Raw genomic sequence first — 13,900 nt, forward strand, 5'->3', positions numbered from 1 at the left:
CCAGGAAAGGAGGGGAGCGTGCCCAAGGACATTTGAGAGAGCCAGCCTCTCTGTCTGGAACAAGAAAGAAAAAGGCGCTGTGGGAATAGCAGGAGAAATAAGTTTATTTTTTCTCAGCAATTAGAATGAAGTCAGATGGAAGCTTGAATTACTGTATGTGCAGTTTAATTATGTGGATATAACAGTCTTAAATCAGTTCTGACAAAATCACCAGACAGGTTTCTTAATAAAGGCATTGAGTTTCCACTTCTGAGTCTGAATTTCTTTACTGGGGAATCTGGTTGGATTTGGCAGTAGATTTCAAAAAGCTTTATTTAGTAAGAAGAGTATATCAGAGGACAGTTGTCCCTCCACATTTGCGGCTTTGACTTTGGTGGATCTGATTATTTGCGGCTTTGATTAATATGTCCTCCAGCACAATTCTGCCAGAAGTTGACCATAGAGTTGCACTGGAGAACCTACAAGTTCCTTGGGAAAACACTTCTCTAGGCATTTATAGGTCCTCCAACATGAATCTGTGATCAACCTCTGGCACTGGAGGACCTGGAAATTCCTAGAGAGGTACTATCTTAACCCCAATCACACCCTTCCTCCCCCGCCCCCCAAATTCCAAGTCAGGTTCATGGTCCTGCCATGCTGAATTCTTGCCATGTTTAATTGCCCTGTTTAGACGTACGCAGTATGTTAATATAAGATAATAGGTTATGTTATCTTATTGTTGATGCTGGGAAAAGAAAAGGCTGCGTATCAGGAGTGACCTGGGATAACAAGTAGATGTGTGGGGAGCAAGTATAAGATATCAATGACCGAGGTAACTCTTATGGGAAAACTGAAACTTGGTAGGAGGAAAAAGGAAGAGGGGTGCGACTGGGAAAATAATATGTTTTGATTTGCTGAGATTTTATGGGATTGCACTGAAACATCACCTAACCAAAGAAAGTGAGAAATCCTTGTTCTGTTTAAGTATTTGCAGTATCTCTCCCCCTGAAACATGGATGTGGACATGGAAAAAAAAAGGCAAACTGTATTGCCTAATGTTTGGATGGGGTTAACCCTCCATTACAACTTATGCTTTAAATGGTGGAATAAAAAGTTCATCTAGTAACACATTCTGCCTGGAAGGGTTAAAGATGGGATTTTCCCAAACAAGTTATAGCTGGGCTGATGCATTTTTCTGGCCCCTGCTTGTTTGTAATCACTTTACCTTAAAAGGTTCTGGAGAACCTGCAGTTTGTCCACTTTTCTTGCATTTTGGTTAGTCATAATTATGATATTGGCCAACTATGAAAATTACAGTATAAGCATTCCAGTCTACAAATGTTCGGATAAAATAAAATGCTGGTTTCTATTTATAAAAAATAACTGTTTGTTTGTTTGTTTAAGAACAGAACATGTAAAAACAAATTAGTACTCTGGTTCTACATTGTGCCCACGTTTGGGACAGTGTCTAGCAACTATCAGATACGTACTTTTAAATGCATACATTATGTTTTGGGGTAATGCATCCTCTTCTCCTCCAGGCCTCCTACATTACCATTTTCACCAGAAAACAATCGAAGGGAACCCTGCTGCTTCATGATGTGACTCAAAAGGAGTATATGAAAGGCAGGGAGAAGAAATATAGCCCAGTAAAAGGAAGATCAGATCACAGCCCTGTGGAGTGCAGTTCCCCAGGTGGCCTTAATGGGCAACAACTGGTGAATACAGAAGTAAATGCAAGTCCCTTTAAAGATAAAGTAAGTAAGAGATGGGCAGGTTGCATACCTGTAATGGTATTTCTTTGAGTGGTCATCTGTGAATACATACAAATGGGTTGAATCACACAGGCGCAGTACAACCCATTTGTATGATTTGCAGAGACCACAAAGAAGAAATATGCAATACCATTAGTTTATCTTTAGAAAGTCTAGCAATTTCTTGACTTTGGTTGCTTGTGGCAACCCCATGGGCAAAACCGTGGGGTCGCGACCCTCTCTCAGGATAGCAATGCTCATCAAGATTGAAATGTGGCAGTTCTACTGGCAAACCATAGGACTTCGACCCTCACTCGAGATGACAATGCTTTATCCATAATCAGATAGATAAGTCCATGCTGACTTAGCCGGTCTTCACATCCTGCTTCCACTGCTAAAAAGGGCACGTAACCTAGCAAATGATTGTAAGGCAAACAACGGACTAATGTAAGCAAAATGACAATAAAAGGCCCAGCCAGAAACCTGACAGGGAGGCAAGCTTGAGGGAAGCTTTTGCACCCCCATTCCTGTCTCTGCGTCTCCTTGCCGCGACAGTTGCTATCTACAATATTATCAAATCCCTGTTAGGAGAAATTTTATGACTTTACTCCCCCCCCCCCCACAATGCCAGGGACCAGAACCATATTTGTGGCCACTGACTACAACAGTTTCTTCCCTGGAAACTTGCTGAGGACTGGCAGCATACAAACTAGTGTTAGTCCACTGAATACCACTGCTATAGGTTATAATCAGAGGAAGCCAATAGCAAAGCTCTGAACAAATTGTGGAAAGAATCTCCAGTTAATAGGATTGCTATAAGTCAGAGTTGTCTTGAAGGCAGATAACAACAGCAAAAACACAGCCCAGTGACATTAATGTTGTCATTGTAAATTTTAGGTCGTTCAATAATTAGTGTTATCTTCTTACTTCAAGATGTTCTGAGGAGTCATTCTAGGATATTTTTTTTTTAAAAGGGTGCTATCAATGTAATACAGTATGTTACTTTTTAAATAGAAATTGCATCTAAAATAATTAGTTATGTCATACTTATAGGTAGTACCTTAGAGCAGAGCAATTCAGGCTAACTTTCAGGGGGACTGGCAATTGCCCCCCCCCCCAGAAGCACCAGGATTGTTATTGTATCTTTTAAAGTTATTTCTGACTTATGGTGGCTATATCAGGGGTTTTTCTTGCACAATTTGTTCATAGCAGATTTGCCTTCCTTTGAGGCTGAGTGTGTGTGACTTGCCCAAGGGTTTCCGTGGTTGAGCAGGGGCTCAAACCTTGGTTGTCACAGTTGTAATCCAGCACTCAAACCACTACACTAGGAAGTGGCACCATGTATTTGCTTATTGGCTACAAATATTTCATGTTTTTCTGGAAATTCACCAGGGACCAGCAGCCAATGGCTCAAGGACCAGCAGTGCTCCATCGTTTACCCCAGGGGAAAAAAAATCCATCTCAACAATTCTGGTTCCATAGGAATGCTATAGGAATAAGACACTTTATCAGTGAAAGTAGTTTAGGCTTTAACGTGACTTCTAAAAACTCACTTCTTCCTATACAGTTTCCAGGAAAATCTAGTCTGGGACAGAATAATCTGAATTGCAGATGGATTATTACTGACCTTTGAGTTGCATTGCTCAAAGATACTTACAAAAAGGACAAGCTACTAAAACCACCACGAAATTACAAATCTCAGAGAATAATTGTTATTGTCTTGTTTACCGTATATATCAATGGCGTGGGTCTGCATACCTAGGGCTTGTGCCTGTTAACTAAAACCACTACATTAACACAAAAACCCAGGAGTGGGGATTATGTAGCCGTCAAGCTATAGTTGGATGGTTACTCCTTGCATTCCTTACTGCTTGCTGATGGGAGTTCCAGTCCAGCAACAGCTAGAGGCAATGTAGAACCATACAGTTGGAAGAGACCACAAGCGCCAACCAGTCCAAGCCCATTCTGCCATGCAACAACTCACAAAGTACCCCTGACAGACGGCCATCCAGCCTTTTTAAAAACCTCCAAAGAAGGAGACTCCAGCACAGTCCGAAGGAGCATGTTCCACAGTCAAACAGCCCTTTCTGTCAGGAAGTTCCTCCTAATGCTGAGGTGGAATCTCTTTTCCTGGAGTTTGATTCCACTGCTCCACGGTCCTATTCTGTGGAGCAGCAGAAAACAAGCTTGCTCCATCCTCTTCAAATATTTAAACAGGGATGTCATATCACCTCTTAACCATCTCTTCTCTAGGATAAACATTCCCAGCTCCCTAAGCCGCTCCTCATAGGACATAGGTTTCCAGACCCTTCCCTATTTTGGTCGCCCTACTCTGGACATGTTCCAGCTTGCCAACATCCTTTTTGAATTGTGGTGCCCAGAACTGGATGGAGTTCTCACCTCTTCCAAACTGAGTGTAAGGCTTAGGTTTGGTGTTCCTATAATCCCATCTGTTCACCACAGAACTGTGGCAAACTCTCCTTATAAATATATAATTTTTCAATTTAACCTTACTAATAAATTTCCACAGCCCCTGCATACATTAAAACAAACACTCCCTTAATTTCACTGTTGTCTATTATAGTTTAGGTGTGAGAGTGACCCACGACTAAGCCAGAGTTTCCGTAAGAACAAAATGCATTCGTTGTACTGACTGATATATACCCAAATAAATTTTATTCATACTTGGCAAGATAATACATTTTTAACATAAAATGTTATGCTTATTTACACTTGTGAAGAATACAAGAATCTTTTTTTCTTTAGATCTCTTTATTTAAATTAAGGGTCAAATGTTCCAATTTCAGTCCAGCACTGAGAAGTGAGAAGACTTCTGTAATGAAATGTCTTATGTACAGCCTTTGTTCTTGTCTTGGTTGACCCACTAGGCATAGAAATGAAATGAGGGCTTCTTTTTGAAGACAGGTTTTGAACTGAGTTAAAACCAGCATATTGAAAACTGTGGTGTTTCTTAGTTGCCTGCTTACTGAGGCATTTCTGCTTTCCTAAGCACAACTCTTCTAAATATTTTTGTTTTCTACTACCATTCTCCAGCCTTTTCTCTTCTATGCTTCCTTTAGACTTCAAGCCCAGCCACCTTCTTCTCTTATAGCTACTTTTTCTTCTCAGTTCTTCTCCTTTTTTGTTTTTTCCAAGACTCTTCTTTACTAATTTCCAGTTCAAATTGCCAACTACTTCTAAAAGTGCTATGCCTGGACTTTTAATCTTTTGGGCATTGCCTTTGGCCACAAACATATGAACACTTAGGGCCAAAACAGACTGCAGAAATAATCCAGGCTCAATGCAAGGGAATTCTGGGAACTGTAGTTTTGTGAGACATTTAGCCTTCTCTGTTTGAGAGCTCTGATGCCACAACAAACTACAGTTCCCAAAAGTTGCTATCACGGAGCCAGGGCAGACAGTTAAAGTGGTCTCAAACTGGATTATTTCTGTAATTGTTTTGGCTCTTTTAAAGGCCCTTTAAATTTGAGGCCTAAAACTCTAACCTCACTGTTTTTCAGATGTATAATCCAAAACTTAAAACCAATATTACAATTCCATAACCCATCTATTTATACTTTTTACACATTTTAAAAGTGTGATTTTTCTCCCACCAAAAATTTCCCATTGGCACAGATCAAAGAAATGCTGGATGTGCATTAAAAAAAATCACTTGATGTCTTTATGGTGATAGTGGTAAAGACCTACAACAAGTCAAATGATTTTTGCAACAGGTTTTTAAAATTTACTCCTTTGTTTGTCCTAACAGTACCCCAAACTTTCTTCCATGTGAAAAAGACATATTCTGTCCCAATTCATAATGGAAGGCAATGGATGTGTGATTTTAAAATCAGAAAATGTACGACTAGCCCTTGTAATGTAAAGTATTCACATCCTATCCTCAGCTCTGATTTCTCTGTCAGGTATTGAAGGGATGTCATATTGAGGAAGCTTGTTTTCTGTTGCTCCAGAGACTAGGACCCGGAGCAATGCATGCAAGCTACAGCAAAAGAGATTCCAGGTCAACATTAGGAGGAACTTCCTGACAGTAAAGGCTGTTCAGCAGTGGAACACACTCCCTCGGAGTGTAGTGGAATCTCCCTCCTTGGAGGTCTTTAAACAGAGGCTAGATGACCATCTGTCGGGGATGCTTTGATTTGATTTCCTGCATGGCAGGAGGTTGGACTGGATGGCCCTTGCGGTCTCTTCCAACTCTATTAGTCTATTATTCTATTTCATGTTTATTATTTGTTAATTACATTTTTATTTCTCCCTTCTTCTAATAAGTACTCTGTTTCTGATAATGAAATGCTGTTTTCATAATGCTAATAGTAAATTGAATGACAGAATCTAATTAATCTCAACCTTGGAGGTGGACAATTTGTAGCCATAACTAAATGAGATATGAAAATCCTTTTTAAAAAAATATACTTTTACTCCACAAGTCACTGATAAGCAGATTTCATAGGCTTTTATAATGCATGAAGAATGTGCAAAATCGTTAGCCAGGGGAGTAACAGTGGGATAAAAATGGCTTACACCACATAGCATTTTGCCTCCTTCCAGTTCTTCTAAAAAGTTCAGTTCCAAAGTTCATTGGAAGTGTCCTATGAAATGATACACTTTTGCAATTAAAGATCATTTTATATGTCTTATTTAGGCCCGAGACAGACAGGCTGAAAGAGGCGTGGCAGCAGTGATACTAGGGTTCTGGACTGTGCAGCAACCGCACGGTCTGGAACCCTAGTATGTAATGGTGGCAGCCTGATTGCAGTGTCCCGTCTGCATGGCCGCCGCCATTTTCACCTAATGGATGCATAGCGTCCGTATGTCGCAGCACATCCATTACATAATGAGTGCGCCATTGGCAAACTTGCAATGTTACCCGGGCGCCGGTAAAAGAACCCAGAAAAAACAGGTTTTTTACTCCCAAGGGAGGTTGCACGGTCTAGCGGCTGCAGCGTCCCTCCGGAGTTAAAATGGGCACCTGCAGACCGCCATTTTCAGGCAGTCTGTACTGTGCCTTATTTGTGATAGACTGGTCTGGAACAAGAATCTTCTTTTAAAATTTAAACTTACAGAGAGTAAATGTTACAGACCACATCAAAGGACTTTGACTATTCTTTTGTCTTTCTTTCTACCCAGTTACAGAAACTGACTTTCCTACCTTTTCATCCTGTATCTGACTCAATCACCTCATGGGTAAATATTCTGAAGGCCATGACACTAACTTTCATTCAAAAATGCTACCACACTTCCTATTACTGCTCCCACTGCTTTAATTACCAGCAGAATGATTTCCACAGCAGGATCAACTGCTCACAATAACATCACCATAAGACCAATTACTCATGATAATCATCATAGATTGGAAAACTATGACCCATGTCTCTCTTGAGCATATTAATAATATCAGCACAAGGACAAAAGGGGTTACCTCATCTTTCTCTGGAGATCATTACCAGTTTGAAATACAATGCAAGTCTTCTGTGAATCAACATATACAGTACTGTGAGTGATTAACAGAGATTGAATGTCACCATCTCCAACCAGGGACAAATTACAGAGTTTGCATTATTCCCCAAAGTGAGAACCTTTGAGTGTGTGGCCCCTAAAGCCCAGCAATGCACATTGGGGCATACTGGTGCCCACACTGTCTCAACACTACAATTTAGTCCTAGGAACTGGTGTTAGTATTACAGTTCTAGTACTGATACCTCTGTCTTTACTGCTTACAAGCGGTGGCTCCGACCAATCCAGTTCCAGTGCTACTATGATGTTGATGATGGACCCTCTTCTTAGTATCTTGGCACTGACCAGTCCAAGGTGACCAAAAAGTCAGTTTATGACAGCTTAGAGTATGATCTATCTATCCATCCATCCATCCATCCATCCATCCAAACAGCTGTCAAGCAATGGCTTGAAGAAAACCTAGACTGCACTTCTGTTTCCTCATCCAGATTTCCATTCACACCAATCTATATTAGTCTCTGATTTAAAAAACAAACAAACCCTCAAAGCTCTATTATCATAGCTAAAATAACTAGGAGTTACAAATACTAAAAATCTCACAGCTAGGGGTGAGGTTCTATGCATGATCATAATAAGCATTAAAACAACCAGAAGATATGTATCTATTGCCTTCTTACTGAAAAATTACTCAAAGGAATAACTGAATGTAAGGAAGGATCTATTACCTCATATTTATGGAAAAGAGTGGCATTACTAGATACTTCTGAAAAGCATGCCAACTATATCACTTAGGCCACTGATAAGTCAACATTTTTGGCAGGAACCAAAGACACAGATGTCATCATACTTGCAATTGTGCCATCTAGAAAAGCACAAACTGCCCATATAGTTTAAATAAATTCCACTTGTGAAGGATTGCCTATTTTTGATACAATATATTGATAAACAAAACTGAGTGGATAAATGTTTTCATTTTATTTTAATGGTGCAAGTTAGACTTCTGCTATGCTGGAAAATGCTCCGGTCATATGGGCTGAGCACCTCAGATCTAGAACCAGATTTAACATTAGACTGCAGATCCCCAATATTTCACTGGGTATTATTTTTAACTGAAGTACAGATGCTGGAGAATGTACTGTATATACTTGACTATAAGTCGAGGGCAAGTTTTGGGGCCAAAATTATGGATTTTGATATGACCCGTGGATAAGTCAAGGGTAAAACCTAGGGGCATATAACAAAATATCTTAAGTGGATGAACCAAAGGAAAACAACGCCAAAGAACTTAACAAAATTCCAGCAGGCATAACTATTTCTGCTTATACAAAAGGCTGGATGGATAAGAGACTAGAAGGGGGTCAACACTTCTCCAAGGTGGATTAAACGCTTGCATTTCTATGTGAGTTTAAATACAGTACTTACATTGACCCATGGATAAGGCGACCCAGGTATTTTGGGTCCATTTTTTAACCTAAATTTCTAGACTTACACATGAGTATATACAGTAAATTTGATCATAGTACTGTAATGGCGCTGGAGAAGAGTTTTCAAGCCTTTCCCTACAGACCACTTGTACAATCAAAACTGCATCCCAGCTAGGCAGGGGTGTGTGTGTGTACCGTTCTCTCCTGTATATGAGAAAGCAACCAGGAAAAGATCTGCTGCAAAAATGGATTTTAGAGAATAGGTTAGATGCTGTGATCAAATCTGTAGTCTCTCCTCTTGCTTTGCTATAAGTAAGAGAAACAGAAGACCAGATCTTTTGCAATATGTTTTCTGGGCCTTTGTTTAAGGCTGGGAATAGGTAATGGTTTTAAAGAAATTTGATGCCTCTTGGATGTCATTGCCCAGAGTGCACACACTCCTATTTTGTCCGTCTCAGTATGCCTACTTAAAACAGGCTCTGGTACATTTTGGGAGCACTGCAAAACCCAGCAGAACTGTTTGACAAGCAATTGTGGCATGAAAGTAGCAGTTGTTTTTATAAACCAGCCTGGGCCACCCTGTCTCACAGACTGCCCTTTCCACTAGTTTTGGGAAAAGCCACAACTTCTACAGGATGTGTCGTAGCAGACTGTATCTCTGATACAGTGTGGTGCACCAAGTGTCCTTTTCTTGAAGATAGAAGAAAAGGAGCAGTTGCTTTTATTCACTTGTGAATAAAAATGAATTATATTTTATCAGTAGTAGCATTTAGCAGATGAACAATACAGTTGGAAAAAAGCATTCACAAATGGCAACGCAGTAGATGAAAAACAAAGAAACCAGTTCTTCACAGAAAGTAGTTGTAATATTGAGGAGAAAATATTTTTAAATAGAAGTAAATATGTCATTGAGGTTACAGTGTACCCACCGTTGAGCACTATTCACTTTTATATGGAAGCAAAATATACAATACAATGGCTTCTATATAATTTCCAATGAAATGAATGGCAATTACATAAATTTGCTCTTTTGTAGGGAACTTGTCCAAACCATTTTCTTGAATATTTCTCTTCTCCTAAATGAGTAACAAACCCCATTATTTAGACACAATAATGGCTGGACAAAACATGTGAGATAAGAAACTAATTTGCAACATGCTTCCTTCTCTTCTCATTATGAAATAGGGCATAAAAAAGAAGAAACACAGTGAAGTGTAAGGAAGAACATTCAATACTGAAACAGAAAATAAACAAAAGGCAATAAAATTGGGAAGCAAATTAGCTAAAATAGCAGAGAAATAGTCACTATTATTTGAGTGATATGAAGGGCTTCAATTTGACATCTTTTTGATTAACCCAATTTCACTTATGGAATCACTATCCACAAGTTTGACAGAATCCAACATTTAATAAACAATAAATCTCACCACTTAAGGAGCAGCAGGAAAAGAAAAGAGAAAGAGAAAAAGATCAGAAGGAGAGTCAAAACTGATTATGCTTATTGTGAACCAAACCGGTTTTAATTAGGCACATGTTTAAGCATGTAAAGCAACATCACTAACAGTCTTATGCAGGCCATCCATAATCAGTCTTTCTAGTAGAAAAAAAAAATGAACAGAGTTGAAGGATCACACATGAAAACCAAATAGGCAACGCAATATCCCCAATTAGGAATATATACACCATATCCCACACACTTACCAGACTTCGCAATGCTCAAAAACATGGGGAAAAAAGTGAAATTGTTTTATGCCTGGTGCTGGCCTAAAGTGGAAGGAACAACCTCAGTGCTGAGCTGAGAACACAATGCAGTAATTAAGCTGTCTCCAGAAGTTTACTGTTACCTCAAGAGAGGCTGTTGTCTAACAACACAGTTTGGGATCTTAAGTCCTAAGCACTTTGACAACAGGTGAAGTTCCAGCTAAACAGCAAAAATACAAGCTGAGGGAGAATTAACCTAAGGAAGGGGGGAACAATCCCCCTCCCCAAATAAGAGAAAGATGCTGGGGAATGCAGAGTTCACTTTGGAAAGAAGGAGCTTAAAAACCAAACACAAAACCATAAAACGGACATGGCAGAGTTCCTTGAATTGTGTTTTAGCAGAAGGCAGCCAGACATCCTGGTGACAATGCTTCATCTATAAGTTCTTATGTCCTTGTTGTCTTTCCATCTCAGATCACTCTGATGCATGTCCCATGAGGGGAAAGAGCATAGTTGCCTTTATATTACAACTGGTGAAGGGTCTGTAACAGCATGTGGCGAGCAAAGGAACAGGAATCCAAAGCACGGTTGGGTCTGACAAAATAAAAATAAAAATGAAAGGCGAATAATCATTTCACTTGCACCCAGGTTCAACTGAAGTTCTATTCAACAGAAGTTCTCAAAGGTGTCTAAGATCTGTTATTCTAAATGAAAACTTTTCTAGCCTTAGAATCCTCTTCAGGCAACTGTGATCACAGCATGTTTGAAAAGGAAACACTGAAGATACAACAGTCAAGCACACTTGTTGTATAGGGTGCTATGACTTGTAGCAAAGTGGGGCAAAGTATAGCAGGAGAAAATGCTCTGAAATAGGAAGAAAGACATGAACTAGGGGACTGGAACCAAAGAAAATCTATTCAAATCTGCCTGCCTTTTGAATACAAATATTTACTCAACAATAATCTGAACAACCATATTTGGTTGACATGAAACCATGATATTGGCAACTAGAGCAGTACATAATGAATGAATGAATCAGGTCTATTTAGGCAGCTAAATAAAATAAGGGCCAACATCCTATTCGGGACATCTTCACGCACATATTTTCCTTATGTATGTATGTCCTTTTTGGGGGCACTGATGGGGTTGGTATCCCCTTCCTCCCTCTCCAGCAACCCCCCCCCCCAATGTACTGAACTGTTCCTGATGCTGCCCTGGATAGCCATTCTCTGCTCCATGGGGAGCAAGCAGAATTATAAAAATACATGGCTACATCCCTGTAAAATGTGAAATGATGACTTCAGTGTTGAGAAACCTGGAGTTCTCTAAAAGTCTCAGCAGTGATACCATCATTTTGTGTCTGCTATGGGGGCATAGCCAGACATGTCTGTGCTCCTGCTCCCTGTGATTGGAGTTCAGGGGCTTCTCAGTAGCTCATCCTTGTGTAGGTCCACACAAGGATGTTTACACTATGCTGAGGGAATGTAGGATTGCAGCCTTGCTCTGTTAGGTTTTACCCTTGAAAGAGGCACAATACTTACTTTGTGACGAAAGCCAAGAGGATTGGGATGAGTGATTTAGGGAAATAATCCTGCTGTACCATATGGTTTAGTGTCATCAGAGGGCCATAAAGGCTTGGTACAGCCTTTATTTTCTCTTCACTCTGGAAAGAGGAAGCAGAAGAGAGGGAGACAGAAATAAACAACTATATATGGTTCTGATAGCATAGTTCAACCTTGCAAATACCTATCCAGATACTACGGCTTTCTCCTTTCTTTTGGCCACATCCATTTTCATACATTCTGCAAACATCCTGATGTCCTACCACAAGCATTTCAAAGCACAGTTTATGGTGTGTGTGTGTGTTTGCCTAAGCAATATAAACAGAGCACTACAGCATCTGTGCTAAGTGTCACTCCTTATCTTAAAGAATCAGCCAAGGCAGGGTATGCAACTATCTTTCCAAACAAGAACAGTAAATATAGTGAGAGCAGTGAAGACACAGCTTCTCATTCATCTGATTCTTGGGCACACCTAGTGCTTGATCCATGTCCTATCTATGCAAAGGTGCTAACTTGCATTTATTCCTATGTATGCTTTCCATTATGCTAAGAACAGAAACAGATACTTCCATGTTATAATATCCTGCTGTAAGACCAGTTTTATAGTAGCCATCATCACAAGATATGTAAGGTGGATTTATGTGGTCAGTGGGACAGGAACATGTTCTTCAGCCAGAGATCCTGACCTTACAAATCTTTCTCCTTTTCACAACAAAGCTGCAAATATGAATACAGATCATACTGCCAAGGTGTCATAATTTGCCTGTCTCTCCTCTCACCTTGAGTAATCCCATGTGAATCAAGAGGCTGGTAATGAAAGCATCTGAATTGAAAGTAGCTGATGAAAATGCATCTCTCATCAAGGCATCTAAAAATGGACAGAAGCAGATTTCATTTTAAGAATATGAGAACTTTCAATCACAGCACTGGACAATCAGAAGATTGATTAACAATTAACAAAATATTAATATAAAATATTATCCTTGGAGATTGCTTCTCTACTACAGATCTATCACCTACTGCCCTCATGATCATGCCACACTCTCAAAATCCTTTCTGTATTGTTAAGAACAGTACATTAATGTACTGTTGCCCATTATAAGAGTAATACGTCCTCGGAGATTACACATGTGCTGATAATTCTAATTTTTAGTGGCACATTGAAGATTTATGCCTTGCTGTAGTTTAGTGTATCATGCATATTAGTCTTGTGTATATATAGTACATTGATTACATATCTTGGTTTTATAGTATATGTGTTTATGATTCTATGTACACTGCTTAGAAATCTGCAAATGCTGGTAGTTTATAAATACCCATAAATGAATAAATTGAATTAAATGTATTGTTCCTATTTCCTAAAGCCTTAGGGCAGCTCCCATGCCCACTAACACTGTCCAATTCAAGCGACAATTCACAACAACTCCAAATCAAGATATTATTGAACATAAAGAAAAGGACTAACTGCATTTTCCATCCATAATGTGTACAATCACAATATGCAAAGGGTGAGGCTAGCCATCAAACACACGGAGGAATTACACACCTGAAGCTACAAAATAAACAAGAGAGTAACTTGTTCTAACTTTAAATATTCTTAAAAATGGGACAAAGAAAAAGAAAAGAAAGGGGGGAATCAAGATTTGATATACAAGCATGTTAACTATCATAGAGTTACACGTATTCTTTTTTACCTAAGAAATTGATTTCCACATTTGGCGACCTAATATGTATCTCTTTAAATTGTTTCAGAAATTCTTAATGTGTATGAGGCAGCCTCTATGTCAGGGAAGCAGGCTATACAGCCCTCTGGATGTTGCTGACTACAACTCCCATCATCTCTTTCCATTAGCTATGGCTCTCTCCAGACGGGCCTTTGCGGCGCCCCCATCACATGCTAGGGGTTGGCCGAGGGCGCACGGCCCATACTGGCCTCACCCCTAGAACGTGACGGGGGCGTCAAAATGGTGGTACTCTATACACATGGGTGCCGTCATTTTGACGCGAC

General features: G+C 39.7%; 1 protein-coding gene across 2 annotated transcripts in view; it reads right to left on the reverse strand.

Annotated features, from left to right (window-relative positions):
- Positions 1–9,473: 9,473 nt before the first annotated feature.
- RANGAP1 (Ran GTPase activating protein 1) overlaps positions 9,474–13,900 on the reverse strand; it is a 31,412-nt gene continuing 26,985 nt past the window's right edge. For both annotated transcript variants that reach the window (XM_042467091.1, XM_042467093.1), the window contains exons 14-16: positions 12,672–12,760; positions 11,872–11,993; positions 9,474–10,924 (exon numbers count right to left, since the gene is read on the reverse strand). In XM_042467091.1, coding sequence (XP_042323025.1) covers positions 10,855–10,924; positions 11,872–11,993; positions 12,672–12,760 — 281 coding nt within the window. In that variant the 3' untranslated portion in view covers positions 9,474–10,854. The remainder of the gene's footprint in view (positions 10,925–11,871; positions 11,994–12,671; positions 12,761–13,900) is intronic.

The sequence above is a fragment of the Sceloporus undulatus genome, chromosome 5, assembly GCF_019175285.1.
Source record: "Sceloporus undulatus isolate JIND9_A2432 ecotype Alabama chromosome 5, SceUnd_v1.1, whole genome shotgun sequence".
In the NCBI taxonomy this organism is placed as follows: Eukaryota; Metazoa; Chordata; class Lepidosauria; order Squamata; family Phrynosomatidae; genus Sceloporus; species Sceloporus undulatus.